This window comes from Anser brachyrhynchus (genome assembly GCF_964034855.1).
Source record: "Anser brachyrhynchus genome assembly, chromosome: Z".
In the NCBI taxonomy this organism is placed as follows: Eukaryota; Metazoa; Chordata; class Aves; order Anseriformes; family Anatidae; genus Anser; species Anser brachyrhynchus.
This window is the reverse complement of record NC_137697.1, coordinates 702,743-719,577: the sequence shown is the minus strand read 5'-3', so window position 1 is coordinate 719,577 and position 16,835 is coordinate 702,743. Positions and strand designations below refer to the sequence as shown.

General features: G+C 36.5%; 1 protein-coding gene across 1 annotated transcript in view; it reads right to left on the bottom strand.

Moving 5' to 3' along the window:
* RIT2 (Ras like without CAAX 2) overlaps positions 1–15,759 on the bottom strand; it is a 194,386-nt gene extending 178,627 nt beyond the window's left edge. The window contains exon 1 of the mRNA XM_080574737.1: positions 15,362–15,759. Coding sequence (XP_080430863.1) covers positions 15,362–15,464 — 103 coding nt within the window. The 5' untranslated portion in view covers positions 15,465–15,759. The remainder of the gene's footprint in view (positions 1–15,361) is intronic.
* Between the last annotated feature and the right edge of the window lie 1,076 nt (positions 15,760–16,835).

The window sequence follows — 16,835 nt, the reverse complement described above, 5'->3', positions numbered from 1 at the left end:
TCTCCCTGCCCTGCAGGAGAGGAAGAGAGTGAGTGGCTGAGCATCTGGCTGTTAGCTGGAGTCAATCCACCATAACTCGTTACCCCAGAGACTTATGCCATAAACTTTGGAAACCTTTTTGTAACCCAGGAACATTTACTCTGTTAAGTATTCCTTTCCATAACGTATCAAACTCCAAACATTCTTGAGATTCTTTGTCTTTCAAATTCTGTTACAAATCCTGTTATAAAATCTATGGGACAGAAGACTATTTGACATTTCTAAAATCTACAGAAAATACTAGAGTAATATTTATGCCTTCCCCTCGCTCTGCTCCATCCCATTTAACTATTCACTTCTTTAACTCTTTTAACACAGATGTTTGAGTGGGTATAGTAGGAAAAAAAAAAAAAAAAGGGGGGGTTCAAGGCAGTCTGTGGTCATTTCAAAGAGACAGTCAGGAACAAATGCAATTTTCTTTCTTCAACTGCATGTGATTTTTGCCAGTTTCTCTCCCCTCCCCACATACTCCTGTACGAGTGGCTCCTCCATTAAGATGCATTCATTTGGATGGAAGTCTCAGTGTAAGAAAAAAGAGCTGTATTCTTTCTGCTCCGCTGCTAAGGTCAAGCAAAGAATCTGTGTTAAGCTGCCAGTTTTCTTTGTGATACATGAGGCGGCACAAAACACAAATTGCATTTCTACTCACTCTTCAGTTCAGCTCTTCTTTTAAATGCCACAGTACTGACAGTAATCACTGAGCTGAACAGATATGACACAGAAGACACCGATGGAACAAATAAGGCCCATCCTTTCTTGGTTTTCCAGTGCTAACATAAACAAATATGTATTTGATTATCAGTTTGACTAGAGATGGTTCTGAAAGACAGAAGGCTCAGCTGACAGGTAAATTTTTAACACTGTGCCATTGCGAGAAACTCATCATATGTTAAACATCCTGTAATTAAAACAAATATAGAAATAAAAAAAATATATAAAAATTAAACTGGGAATTTAAAAAAAAATGATTTTTCAATAGTTTATCTATGACATACTCCTGGTAAAATATTTTATTAACAAGGAATACACTTAAAGTAAGTTTATGAGAATGATATAAATAATTTTCAAAGATAACATGGGCTCCACACACTGTACTAACATAAACAGGTGGTATTTTACATTTCCCACATCCCTCATAAATTCTTCCATACGCTTGAAGGAGAGCCTGCAAGTAAAAAAGGGGAAAAAAAATAAAAATAAAAAAAAATAAAAGGAGGAGGAGGAAGGAAATAGGAACTCAGAAGCAAGTAATTTTACCACAAACCACTTAATCATTTTATTATTATTATTATTTACTTTATTTATTCATTTTTCTTATTTTTAGCAACAGGTTATGCACTATACCGGAAAAGAAACATTCATGCTACTTGTCTACAGCTCTAAACTTGAACTGTGAGCCAGGGAAACTTTGATTCCCTCAGGAATTTTCACAGTGCAAGCTAGTATTCTGTTTACCTAGATCATTTTCTGAGCAACAATGTATGCTATAGCCTGTCTAATTTGTTCCCTGTCCACAGCCTGCTATTTGCTTTGATTAAATTAACATCAGTGGTGAAGATTTTCTTTCCCATGAGTTCCTACCCTGTAAAGTACTCATTTTATCAACATCATTTGTGAAACTTGGAATGAAGAAGGGAACTGTTAAAAGTTTCTCAGAACAGAAATTTTAATTTCTGCATTTTTCCTGCTTATATGTCAAGGAGAAATACACTTTGTTCATGAACTTACTAACTTCTTTTAATTATGACACCCTAAAGCATGCAAACACCTGAAACTGGTTTAATTAATATAGAACCATAGAATGGCTCGTGTTGGGAGGGACCTGAAAGATCACCCAGTTCCAACCCCCTGCCATAGGCAGGGATGCCACCCACTAGACCAGGTTGTCTAGGGCCTCGCCCAACTGCTGGGGATGGAGCACACGCAGCTTCTCTGGACAACCTGTTCCAGTGCCTCACCATGCTCACAGTAAAGAGTTTCTTCCAAATATCTAATCTAAACAGATTTTTTTCTTTTTTAGTTTAAAACCATTACTGCTTGTCCTACCCCTACACCCCCTGACAGAGTCCCTCCCCAGCTTTCCAGTACCCACCTTTAGGTACTGGAAGGCTGCTACAAGGTCTCCCTGGAGCCCTCTCTTCTCCAGGCTGAACAACCTAAACTCCCTGTCTTCATATTTGAAACTAATATTTGAAATTAATATGTGATATTAATACTCATCCAGCAGGTAGTGATGCTTTGGAAACAAATGATGCAGCTTCACAAACTAGGTTGATGCATCATTCTTTTTAAGTAGATAACACTGAAGAATGAAAGGTTTTCAGCCACCAAATAATTCTATTCTTGAAATATACCATAACTGTCAATCAGTAGAAAGTATTTATCTCACTAGATTTGCACAGCCTTCTATAATTATTTAAAGAAGATGTTGGAGCTAATGACTATTTTCCATTAAAGAGTGTGTGTTACTTTACACTTAAATAAATGCTATTTGAATATGTTTCAAGGATATGTGTATTTAAAACTGTTTATAGTCATTGGCATTTTGTTTTGATTCTTTCTCCTACTACCATTTGTCCACATTTGAATAGAGGGAGGTAGCTGTTTGTTTATAGCTAAGTGTGAAAAGAAATAAATGTTATAGAATGAGAGTGAATGTAACAGCTGGGTCACCAAGAACTAGAGAAAACACACAGGAATACATGCATTTTTGCTTTGCATCTTGACATTTTTCCCAGATTGGAGGAAACAGAATTTAATTTTATTTCCCAATATTGAGTGAAATATGTCTGTACACCACTGCTGGTTTGGAGTGTGGATGGTCACAATTCCTTCAAGAACAGGGAAGAGTCTTACAAATGCTGGGCTTCCCACTGATTTCACTAGGATTTGGGTATTTCTAGGGCTGGGGGGCCACAAACTCTTCTCAGTTCTGGACCATCATAAGAACAACACATAGCGGAAGTATTGCTTTGCTTAACACCCCATAAATTGAATTCAATCTTAGATTTATAAAGCCTTGTCAGTGTCTGAGGCAAGGTTCTACAACACAGAGAAAATAAATAAATAAATAAATAAAATAAAATAAAAATAAATAAAAAAAAAAAAAAGGAAAACAAGGCTGTGCCTGGAAGATTTGTGCATTTTCTATTCTGGAAAGCTATGGCAGATTTCCTAAGTTGGAAAGCCAGTGCATGAGAAACACAAGACAAGAAGTCACAGAGGCAGGAGAAGAATGCACTAACGTGACCATGTGTACTCTCTGGACTCCAGTACCCCCAGACGATGTTGGGGTATAATCACGGGCCAGCAGCATCTAGTAGGAGAAGCACAAGGAAAAGACAAAGTCTGAAACAAATAGTCTGGCATATGATTTACTGCCCTTTCTTTCTATCCTATTATTCCCTTACCATTACTTTTACACAACTTTGTCCATTGTTCTGTTTCCTCCATCTTCTTTCTACACATTTGGTGGATTTTTTTATTTTTCCCTGATTTCTTATTCTTTATTCTTAGTTGATGACCTGTGCTGTGTTCCTCCTTCCCGTTGTTATTTTCTATCTGCTGTTCTGCATTATTTCTAATCAGTTCCTCACCCTCAAATATCACAGCCAATTGACATTTTGAGAGCATTCTCTAAAAAAGGAGAAGCTTGTATGATTTACTGTTTGTTGTTACATCAGACATTTAATAACTTTTGAGAATCTTGGTCAAATTTCATAGAGGAGAAATTTCAAAAAAGGTCTTTTGACTTTAACTTTTATAAAAACAGATTTGTAAACAAAGTACCTAGTGAGAAAGAGAGATTATGATGCAAATTTGCAGCTATTATTTGCACTAGAAAATCCACTGTAACTGCTGGAAGTGAAAGAAAGGTATAGAAAAGCAGACTTCTGCAGCTCACAGGGGACTCCTTGATTACTGTGATACACAGTTCTTTCTTCTCCTCTATTCCCAGCAGGGAAGTAAAGTGTCTCTAGAGCATATTTGCAAACATAAGTAGGCACCATAAGGCCCAGTAAATGCATTCCTGCATCGTGGTGGCAGTCTATGCCATCAGATTTCATACGAAGCAGAACCCTGGTAGACTGACTGTGTGTGATGAGTGAACAGATGAGCATGTCACCAGGCGACCCAAATCAGATTATTCAATGTGTAGAAAATGCCTACTGGTTACTTTTTGTTTCAACTGAGAGAGAAAGGAACATCATTTTTATTTAAGTTCCAGACAAAACTTAAGGGAAGGGGAAACTTTAGATTCTGTCTCACATTCTGTGATTGAAGAAGAAAAAGTTCTGTGGATCTGAAACCATCAATGATCTGACAATGCTTGGTTCTGAACATTCTGAGAAAAACACTGGAAGGTATCTTGCAGGCTGCTAAAGAGAAGTATCTCTATAAACACTGTGTATCTTGTTCAACAAGCAACATTTCAGTATAATGCAAGCTACTATGCTGGTGGTAGGTTAGTAAAAAGAACAGTCAGTAAAGCAATCACATGATCTGGCAGAGAATATGAATTACAGCCAGGATTCCTTTATTTTGCACATGTGGAATGGACAAGAATTACAAAATTACAAAACTGCATAAACTTCCACAAGGTTGCAAGGCACAAAGGAACTGCACTCAGTGTCAGCTAAAGAACTATGTGTAACAGTCTCTCATCTGACTGCTTACAGCTCTTATTTTGCAAAACATTATGAAACTCATTTTAAAAAAATTAAAAACATTTCTGAGTTCACTTTCTGGTTCCCCTTCCATAAATAGTTTGTTTGTTTATTTATTTGTTTATTTATTTTTACCTGAAAAGATAAAGTACTGCTTTTATGGCAGGTAACAGAGTTGAACAGATACTTATTTTGGAGGGCAGAATCACAATAGCCCTACCTAGCAGTTCCTGAGATAATCTTTTATACAACTTTGCATTTTTTTCTCCATTTTTTTATTTTAGTATTTTTATTTTATTTTATTTTATTTTCTCCACACAACTAGAGGCAAAGTGGTTTCAGCCAGTGTCTCCACTGGGCTCTGTTTAGTGGGTGGGTAATGCGTTAGCAAACAGCCATAGCTTCCAGCAAAGTGAATTCCCAAGATCTGTAAGGATGAGATGCTGCACTGTGCTTTAATTCTATTCAGTACCTGTCAGAGGAGCTGTGTGAGATACTTCTACTTCTATAGGTATAGTTCTTCTGTAGTTTCTCCTCAGACTGGAAAGGGGGAAAAAAAAAATCAGAAAGTCTTAAAAGCAGAAGGGGAGATTAATTAAAGTCGATAAACAAAGTAAAAGTGGAAAAGGATTAGCAGAGGAATGGAAAGAAATATAATGAAAAGTATGGAAAGAGAAAGATGAAAGAAGTAAGAGAAGGAAAAAAAAGAAAAAAACATATTTCCTAATTGTGCTTTCAAGACTGTCCCTAATGGATTTCATGTCATCCAAATTCTAGCAGATAGCATGTGCCGAAAATGCTGCAGATGGCTCAGCTCAGCAGCAAGGATGGCTTGGAAGGGAAACAGTTCCTGTGGCTGCCTCAACAGATTGTTTACAACAAAGATAACAACAGTGCCCAGTCATTGTCATGAAACAGTGCTTGTTCCCTTATTTGAGGCTTCAGTCTGGGCACTTCAAATGGCTGATTTGTGTGTGATTGAAATCAGGGGGGGCCTTGATAGTTCAATTTCTGCTGCTGAGGAACAGCCCCAAAGGTTTCCTGTCTCTTAACAGCAAGCAGTGTTGAGTGGAAAAAGCAGAGCAGGATTATCTCAGTTAAATATTCAAAGTATAATGAATGCTTCCTTCAAAAAATCACACCATGAAAAGCAGATTCATTAATATAACCTTCCATGACTTATAATCACTTCACATCATAGTTCATATGGAAGAGGTTTAGATGGAAGTCCTCAATCAGTGAATTCCATTTCCATTAACAGAACAGATAGTAGGTTTTTGCAAGTCATTAGCTAACAGAGCTACCAACCTTCTATCTGTACTACTACCCAACAGATGCTTCATGTGACCACTGCTGTTAGGGTGTCACCTCTGCATGTTTCCAATTAGACAGGAGCCCTCACACCCTAAAAGGATGCACTTCAGCTGTGTGTGAGGAAACACTAACTGCTGGTTTTGTACATAAGTCTAGTCTTGAGACCAGTCTCTTAAGCTGTCTGAACATAAAGAAAGATGTTGGTTGTATACATTAGTATACACCAGCCACAAGTTCTGAAGATTTTCAATTCATTTCATAGTTTGGTGGATCATAGTATTCCTTCTCCTCTATAAAAGAGTTTGAAGACTGTAAATGCTGCTGTTCAGGTGTATTTGCCTATTAATGTTCATTCTCTATGTTAAATTAGCATAAGACAATTAGACTAATACAACTTTCACCAACCTGTTTTCTTCAAAGACTATTCCACAGTCTGTTCCATCTTACTTTTAACAAACAGCTAAGGACATGCAACATGCTCTTACTGTCCAAAGAAAGTGACTGCCTGAAGATCTCATACATCTTTAATTACATGTTTTAATTCCAATTTTTTTTATTTTTTTTTTTACTTAACTGCTTACCTCCCCATTAAGAAATACTAGTCTCTTTCCTTCTTACTTTCAGAAAACATGTCCAATTTTCTTGATATTCATAACCTTTATATATCCTAATTTCCCTGTCGCCTGTGCTAAAGCAGCCAGCCAGTGACTAGCCCACTTTGCTACTTTATCCAAGTAGGTATTCATCATCTGGATGGTTTGATGAGAAAAGATGCACAGACCAATACATTCACATTACAGCTGAATCCAGTCCCATTTACATTAAATCACTGTATACATATGCAAGTTACACAGTGAAGAATCAAGGACTACTATTTGACAGAGCTATTTGAATGTAGTCATAGTCACTTGTCATAAATCAGGTAGCATCAACCCTTTCATCATCTCATTTGGTCTTCTGTGAACTCTCTCTTGTTTATCAGATGGTTTCTGATAATGAAGAAGCCAGAACTGCAGACAGCCTTCTCAGTAACCAATTGGTATATTACATGTGGAAACCATCCTGTTAAAAGGAGGAGCCATAACTGAACCCCTCCTCCAGGTACTGAATTATGTGAACTGACAAAATTAGGGAAACTTCTTTAACTTATTTCTCCAAGGCAAATAATTTTGACCACAAGGTCTGCCCATAAAAAAAAAAAAAAAAAAAAAAAAAGCAACATATTTCATACTTTCAAGTAGATAAACACACTGGGTACAAATGAAGAACAACAGAAACCAGGCCAGAACCACTAGAATCACCTACTTCAATTGTAACAGTCCAGCAAAATACTTCCAAAACAGGATAATGCATATGGAAATGCAGAATTCAGGTTATCACTAGACATGTACAGCACAGGTAACTGCATTGAGAAGAGTAAGTGACTTCAGGCTTACTGCAGAGATGCTTCCCTGTATGTGATCTCTGTGAAGTACACCTGAACAAAAAGAACATGTTATACTCAGAGGAACGAAAAGAACTGTCAAGAAGAAACCAGAAAGCAATCTTATTTCCAGTAAGATCACTAATAGAATAGCTTGTCAATTTTTCAAATTCACATTCAGAAAATCATGTGGAAACAGTAAGGCACTCATTTTAAGGATACAAAATGCTCTGAGCAGGTAAAAAGGCCTCTGCAACTGAAGTTTCAGATGCTAAAAAAATTGAAAAGATGATCAAGGTGTGAACTGATTACTGTCTATAAGCATTATCAAAAAGGAAAGTAAGAGAATAAGGAACTTTTCAAAGTTGTTAAAAAAGAAATAAGACAAAATGGCTAGAAGTTGAAATTACACAAAATTGAGCTTGAAATGAATTCAATATCCTATTTGCAAAGAGAATTGAAACATCAGAACAGTTTGTTATTAAAAAAAATAAAGAATATATCAGAATTCTGCATGTATAAAGTCTTCAATGCTTAATCTAGTTTATAAGAAGAACTGAAAGCTGCTCATACCCAGGGATGTGGTTGCCTAGCATTGTTGTACTTTATGTACAACCTTTTTGTTTTTCACAGACAATACAACCTACAACACTGATCTGCATATAAACTGCATATACAATTCTTCATTAGAATGACTGCAATTCAGTTTACATCACCTGAGCCATAGTGAACTTAGCTGGTGGCTTACAGTGGCCAGTTAGGAATTTATTTATTTTTTCTCAATGGATATGTAACTGTTAAGAATACTGTGCCTTTTCTGCTGTACCCCTGCTAGTATTCTGCTCTCTCCTTCCTTCTTTTCCCAGCCTTGCACTGACACTTCCACATCAGGTCACAACTGATCACAGGTTACACTCAGTGCTATGAACTGCCCAAGGGAATTTATATGTCATTTTGATAGATACACTTATGCTTTCAGGACACTTACCAAATAAGTGAGATTTTCTCTGGCCAAAAAGTAGATATTCCCTTTCTTTACATTTTTTCTTTCAATTTATTTATTTATTTCTTCATTTGAGTGAGTATATTTTGCTTAATTACATTTGTTTTTCTGAAATTCCAACACTCTAATATAAAGTCTTAAAAATCCCCATTACTTTTTTTTTTTCTTTGGGACAGAAGATGAAGACAGGAAAAGCACATTTCTTTTCAGAGGATATAGATGTGTGTCTTCATTACTTGGGTGTCTCAACTTCTACTCCAGTTAGAAAAGATGGGATTTTTTGCAGTCACAGGAGAAGCAGAACAAAATTAGACACCAAAAGCTATACTTATATTGACTTTGGAGGGAAAAAATAAAATAAAAATAAAAATTGGTTTGCCTTAAATACAATCCACAGCAAGCCTAGACACTCAAAGGCTACTTTTTTTCAGCTTGACTCATACTGAGTAGTAACTTAATCCTCCTTATGGATGTTGGTTTGGCGCAGGCGACAACATAAGGCCAGTCTCTTACCCTTGATTCATTTACCAGGCATCTGGGGAAGCAGAGCTATAGCTAACAGAGAGCATACTGGGGCCATAATACTACCATAATATGGTAGTATTTTTCTAGCTCCCTGGCAAAACCTTTGTGAGCCATATATCTGACGGTCCCCCAAAGTCTCTCCAACACTGGGGATCAATGTTAAGACCTTGCCCAGATGTGAAATATTTATACAGAAAGCTGAAAAATAGCCTCTAACAAATTGTCTGTCCCCAGTTCCTCACTAGGACAACTGCACAGTCATAACAGACAGAAACAGGTGAGCAAGCCCCGAAATGTCTTGGCTAACAAATGATGGAAGTCTTCCTTGAACTTCCTTCTCATTTTGTTGCCAGTCATCCCCTAGCATACTCTGGTTCTGATATGTTTCATGCCCTCTGGGCAGAACTCAGAAGAAAACTTTCTTCTGTCTTGTTTCTTAGGGGAGAGGAAGGAATTTTCTCACGGGATGGTGAGCTGAGATAGCTCACGGAGGATGCCACTGACAATTGAGAGACCTGACCATTAGCAAAACCTCTCCATTTGTGATCATGATAAATAGACTTCTCCAACTTTATTATAAAGCTTGAAGGAATGGATTAAATCCAAAGCTGGCAGAGCTGCAGTTCAGTTGCAGCCTAAGCTTAACTGATTTGACATTTCACGATGCCAATGCCAGTTCTCCCAGCAGTTAAGGTATAACAGAATGTTACACCTTATAGGAAAAAAATAGAGGAATTTTGTGGTCAGCAAGAACTTGTGTGTTTTCAACAGAAACACTCACAGGCAGCTAGTTGCCTTCCACTGAGAAGTCATTCCCTGCCAAAGGTGATATACTCTAATGTAAAACCTGCTAAAAAGCATAAGTGACCTTGCATGTTGCCTGCAGAGGACAGAGCTGTCTCATATTTTTCCCAGTGAAGAATTTATCACAACTGTAATATTATTTTGAATACACTGTATATCATATATACTCTGAATGGCATCAGTTTAAAGGTTCCCGACTTACACCAAAGATCATTTTTATACAGCACACTCGAAAAACAGATAATTAATTTTAAAAGGAAGCTACTGTGCTATATTCCACGAGTTATGAATCATGCAACCAGATCTTCAGAATAACGCATGCTTATGTGAAAGGATAAAGCTCATTGAAGCACAATATATTATCTATAGACATATGGGATAGAAATTGGACAAGGGAACATTTCACTGAGGTAGTGAAATTCTAGCACAGTCCTCCCTGCAACTTAAGGAAGAGTATGTTCTGGGATAGTGAGCCTTGCGATGGTGTAAGACCAGTATCAGCAAACCCAAATGTTACTTTCCAACCTTGGATCTACTGATGCCAACAAAACTGCAAAACTTCTAGCTCTGCTCTTCAGCCTTTTCCAGTGCAGCCTGGATCATGCACTGATTTATTTCCAAGGGGTTAACAAATAGCTGAAGTGAACCAGTTCTCCAGGATGCATTCCATGGTGTGAGAGCTACTTCTGTTTACTGGGGAGTCTTGCAATTAGGACTTTCTTAAAATGAATAGACACTGAATTTGCTTTATTGAGACTGAGTAACAGGCAAGCTAATCTAAAAAGTAGGCAGTCTGAACCTCAATAAAAGAAGAAAACTAGGCACTTAAATTTCTATGACATAAGTTCCCACATCATAAAAAAAATTACTGTTTTCCCACCGTATGGAACTTATTTTGTACACAAGATCCTGAAACTAATCAGACAAGTCACCTGTATTTGTAGATATAAGGTGTTTGGCAAAGAGGAAATCAACAGAGAAGGCAAACCTACTCTAATCAGTTCAGGCCAAGAAATACATTTTTTCACATTTTTGCTCAAAGAAACAAACAAACAGAAAACCTCTTCTTTAATTCCTTCTCTTTCCCTCTGGACTGCTGGCTTGTTCTGAATTTTGTTTTTGCTTATTTTAAGATTCAAGCATGGAGAAATATATCCAAATATTTTCCAAACTTATATATTAAAACTAAAAATATTTTAGTTTAACAAAACTCTTTGGGTAAGTGACAATTTTTATTTATTTATTTATTTATTTTTAAAGGTGGCAGCAAATTAACTGGAAACCAGTCTGAGAAATAAAATCTGGAAAAAAAATGTTTTCTGTAATGTAAAAAACAGCTTATTAGCAAAAAAAAATCATGATATACGTTTTTTATTTTTTATTATTATTATTATTTTAAAATCTTATCTTAAATGCCACTTTCTCAGGACAGGAATAACGAAACTCCCTTTGCATACACCTATTCTCTGGATAAAAGTATAATTCCAGTTACTAATTACCAGAAAAAAAACAATAGATTATCTTCACCATTTATCTTCTTAATTATGATGATTATGATGATTATCTTCATGATGATTATCTTCATCATTTATCTTCTTAATAAATGAACTTTAACTTCTATTAAGAAAAAAAAAAAGAAAAAAAAAGAAAAAAGAATAACATTTCATTCAGCCCAGAAGATGCATGTACAGGTAGATCATGGAGAAATCATCAGCATTTAAAGGCTGCCTAAGTAATAACAGTTTTTTTTTGTTGTTGTTGTTTTAGGAAACAGAAATTTTCTATTTTATTTGCTTGCCCAGGTACCCCAATTTGTTTGTTCTCTTTGGAAGTCACTGTACATCCCCTCAGTTAATTATTGTTAATGTTTTGCAGAGTGTGCTGCAATTAATTATTGTTATTAGTGTAATTAGTTTGCTAAATATAAGCAAGTAATGCTTGGCCTCAGGATTTAGAAGCTCTTTTATGTATGCTTTGTAACACTCCAAAACAGATTTAAACCAGAGGTTTGAGCTGCATCATGCTAGGGACCATGAGAGTACTGGGCTCACCAAGCAGATGTGGGTCTACGAAGGTATTTGTAATCAAAACCTGTTTCAAATCCATTAAGATTATTAGGGTTTAAAACTTGTAAGTCAACTTGAAGTAGTTTTGAATGGTTCTGAGCTGACCTGAGATTTGTCATCAAACCAGAGAAGACTGAGCGTCAAAACCTTTTTAAACTGGAAAAGCATATACATTAGGCATTAGAAATGTGTAATTTCAGTATGGATTATAGTCAAGTGAAAGTAAGTAGAAAATTTACCTTTTTTCAAGTGTTCTTCAACATTACTTTTTTTTTTGCCTTTTTTTTTTTTTCATTTTTATTCCTTGTTCTAGCCTTATTTTGGTCTGAACATGCAACAGAGCTATGGCAAAGTGTATAGCTGTGCTTGATATCAGACACAACCCACACAAAGTAACAAATAAGCATATTGCTCTGAAAACCTAAACAGTACCGTTTTCAGAACACTTTGAAGAGACAACTCATTGTAGGGAATGTATAATCTGTAATTACGATACAGAAATCTCTTCCCAGGTGAATAGCTTAGTACATTTCAACTAAATGCCAGTATTATCTACTAGCTATTATCAGTAGTCATTTTTTGGTTTGTTTTTGTTTTTCCCTTTTATAAAATAGTGACTGAGATTTATTTTTTTTTCTAAAACTAATTTACAAATGGGAAGTGACAGTTCTTAAACCACTTGCAGTTTATATGTTATTACCCTTATGTAGTTAGTATCAGACTTGAATGTGCTGAGTTTACCTTTTATAACCAATTCTTGTGAAATTTTTACTAGAGTGAATAGCCCATATAACAAGAAATTGGCTGTCCTCATGGATTATCTGCTATCTTGGAAAACAGAACTGAAGGGTCAACACTGACAACTGATAGCAAACACTCTGTAACTACCAACACCAAAAGCACATCCATTGTTGTTGTCCCATTCCTTACTCCTTCCTGCCCACATGAAATGGCCACCCACAGCCCCTTAAAATGAGTGTGCAATTGTCAATGGAAAGACCTCCACACACATAGTATGAAGTGGCACAGGAGAGCAGAAGAGGGTGGGAAACAGAAGATCAAAATACCCAGAGGATCCATAGAAGTGAACTGTGTTCAGAGTAAAATGATATCTTCTAACATTTCTGCAATTTGTCTCTTAAAGAAAACTCTTTCCAAAACTGATTTATTTAAAACTGAACAAAATGAAGAACTGAAAGTATAAAAGAGATATAAAAGATGTTTGTTTCCAACTCAGCAACTTAACCCCAGCTATTACTTCATTTAACACGGCTTAAGAAGGGAAGGAGGAGGGAGTGGAAGAAAGAAATCAAGATATTACCTATATATCATCCTATATATCACTTACCTATCAAAGTCTAGGATGAAAAGAGACTTTCTCTCTCTCTCTCTCATCCCTATGCTACCCTGACCCTGTTTTTGTAGTTAGACTTGTAATTTCCGGGACAGAGTGAATCTAGGTCACTAAGAGAAAGAAGAGCTCATATTGTAGAATGGAAGGAGTCCTTCAGGCCTTTTTCTGCTTTTAATCCAGTGTAAATTAATCCTGCCTAAGCATCAGTCAGAATGAATACATGGCTTATGGAGTAACACCAGTTCTTCCTTATCTCTATCAGCATGCCATCAGTTGGGCCAGCTCAGTATTTCACTGAAATATTTCATGCCCATTCCATAGGGGAAGCTCATAGCAAATAAATGATGAGAAAGGAGTCTGCCTCCTTTCTTCTAGTCTTAAGTCTCTCGGTTGCTGTTTTGTTCCCCAGTTTATCTCAGAAGGTTTTCAATAATTCCACTGAATGTCATAACTAGACATTTCATCCCATTTTTATTTCTCTAGACCACACAGACACACAATTCTTCTTAAATAATTATCTGGTCTTTCTTCATAGAGATGTCATTACCTTCTGTAATCCACAGCTTTGAAGGCTTTAGTGTCACGAAATCATCAGCTAAGTTTTTCTGAACAATGACTGTGAGATTTGAATAAATTTTTGTTTATTTTAAAATTTGTGTTCTAAAACTCTTATCTAACAGTAAGTGGAAACTCTAAAGTTTCCTCAATATGTATATAGTATTTGGCTGTTATGATTCAATCACAATATAAATATGGTACAGCTTGCAATATTTTTTTTTTTTGTTTTGGTGAATGAGTTTTCAAAATTACATGAGTCTTACAGGAATGTTTGGAAAAAATTGCTGCCATCTTTTGGGTGCACTCAGAAAAAAAAAAGTGACATTTTGCTGAAAGTTCCAGCTGACACAACCTGTACATCTGCTTTAACATGGATAAGATAATTTGAAACTGCAGAAAGTTACTCTGAGATAACCAATATTTTCTTCTTTCCCATTTTGCATAGTGATCACAGCGTAACATCCGTGCAAGAATTGTTTGCCTGGTTAAGCAATACTGGTGGGAATTAGCTCTCATTGAAAGATATGGCACTGAAGTTGAAGCCAAATATAACAAGAAAACAGAGATTATGGATATACACAGGAAATTATATCAATTCCCAGTATTTAATTTTATTATATATGTTTTTTATATATATCTATACCTAGTCTTGTTGTTTGGATAGGAAATAAAACTTTTTTAATCAACACAACTGTTACAGTTTAGTGCTTCAGATTGTTTATCCTGAAATTTGTTTGGAATCTAGCCTTTATATATTATATTACCTTTTGTTTGGTTGGTTATTTTCCTCTTCTTTATTTTTGAATTTCCTGGAGATGTAATAAATGCTTGTTGCGTGGCCAGCTCAGTATACTGGCTTCTGAGACAAACACTGCATGTTCAGCAAAGTCTTTTTAAGAACAGGGAATGCTAGTGTCAGTGAGAATAAATAAGAGATGATAATATCTAGGAAAAAGAAAACATTGTCTGGAGAAAATAATGACTCCTCTTAAGAGATACCATTGTCAGACAGTAGCATATCTTGCCAGCACTGGACAGTGATATTAAAATATGCTGCAAATCTACCTTATCGCCTGGCATGAGACTCAGACATGCATTCTGTAACTGATGGGACGGGAGAGGAGAGTAACACCGGCTGAGCCATAGTGATACTCAGCAAAAAAGTCAAAGGAAGATGTGGGGAAGAAAACACTGTCACTGTAGGCATCCTCCACACTTTGCACATACAGCTGACTTGTAGTTAGTAACATTTCTGCCTAGGCTCAAGGAGGCCAACAAGTTACATCCGCACTATCCATCACCCCTCACCAAGTGTTGCAGTGCCACGAGCACCTGCTGTAACACTAACAGCAGCAAGCTGACTGCTCTCTCCTTTATGCAATAGAGCCAAGGCTGCTTTTGCAAAAATATCTAATTAAAAAGGCTTATAATATTTCACTCTGTAACAAATTAAGCTGACTCACTGTCTCAGTCATCAATTATAGACTTTTATCCAAACCATGTGCAACAAAAAGAGGAAATAAACCCCTTAATAAATCATTCTTGTTTTGTGAACTTTACACTCCCAGTTTACCCCTTTTCCCCCAAAATGCTGCTGCTGAAACTTACCGCTTTTGCCAACTCCCCCTGCTCCTAGCATCACCACCTTGTACTCTCTGGAGCCTGCTGAAGAATTGCCGGAGGAGCTGATCATTTCATTTTCTAACTCCATCTTGCACGAGGCAGAAGAAGGGAGCAAAAGGGAAGAAAAAGCAACTGGCAGGTGCTTTCTCTGGTCTTAAAGAACTACAAAAGCTCCGTTTAAAAAAAAAGAAAAAAGAAAAAAAAAGGCAGAAAGGAAAGGTATAATACAAGAGATACGATTTATCAGCCTCGCACTCGCTCTGTGCCTATGTTAGCTGGAGAAGGTCTCATAGCAACCACTTTAACAGCTTCCAATAAAAATCTCCCTCTGCCCCCTCCCAGCTCTGTATCATTCTCTGTGTTTCTCTTCCTGGACAGAAGCAGTTTTGTGAGGCTCAAGAGCTCTGATACCTCTGGGTGTTGCTGTGTCATTGGAATCAAATTCAGCAGAGCCTCTGGAACAAAGAAATGGATCACATTTCCTAATTATGATGCTTATTATTGCACATATCACTTGCTTGAATTTTAAACAATGAAAGACTACCAGACAACCTCCTTGCCACCTCGGAGTTAAATATTCATCCTATGTTCAGCAAGTTTGCTAGACTTACATTTAACAAAATCAGAAGCAAAATGAGCAACAACTTTTAAAAGTCTTTGTTCTTCATGAAGCTACCTGCAAAGTTTTCTAAGGTTCAGCTTGTCCCCAAATCATTTTCTTTTATTTCAGTTTGCATCCTTTATTTGCAGAAATAAGCCACACATTTTGGAAAATGGCTGTGAAGTGGTTTTTGCTTTTGTTGTTGCTGTTGTTTGTTTTTTTTCCCCACACAGAACTTTAGAAGGGGCTTGGGACTAGAGGGAAGGACCTATTCATCTATAAAATATCCATGCAAATAAAATAGAAGTACAAACTGTTATAAATATTTCATACTAATGTAAAGTGGCGTATCTAACCAACCTGGTCAGCCCTAACAAATAAATAAAGAAGAAAAAAAAAAGTAAAAGTTCGTGAATAGCACAGTGTAACACATTCTCCAATTAGAATTATCCAGTGCAAACTTACAACTAAGGACAGCAACTCTTCATTGATTTCTGAAGATGTCCTTAACAGATGTAGAACATTCAAAGAATGTGATAAGTAATAAGATCCTTTCTCAGTTTTAGCTGTTACACAGTATTTTCAAGGACCAAAGAGAAACTACTGCAAAATAGGTGGAAAGCAAAAACTTGCTCTCCTTTGCGATGGGTTTCCATATGTGCAACTGTGAAGGAGATAAGGAAATGGAAACAGGAGAGGTACCTGGTAAAATAATCAGTCTTGGAAGTCAGACACCTCCATCTATCCACTCCTCCAAGTATTTCAGAGAGTAAACACAGCATTAGTCAGGAATACAGAATTAGAAGTTGCAACAGAATAAAAAAGTCATAGCCTGATTAAGGATATGTTTTAAAGAAA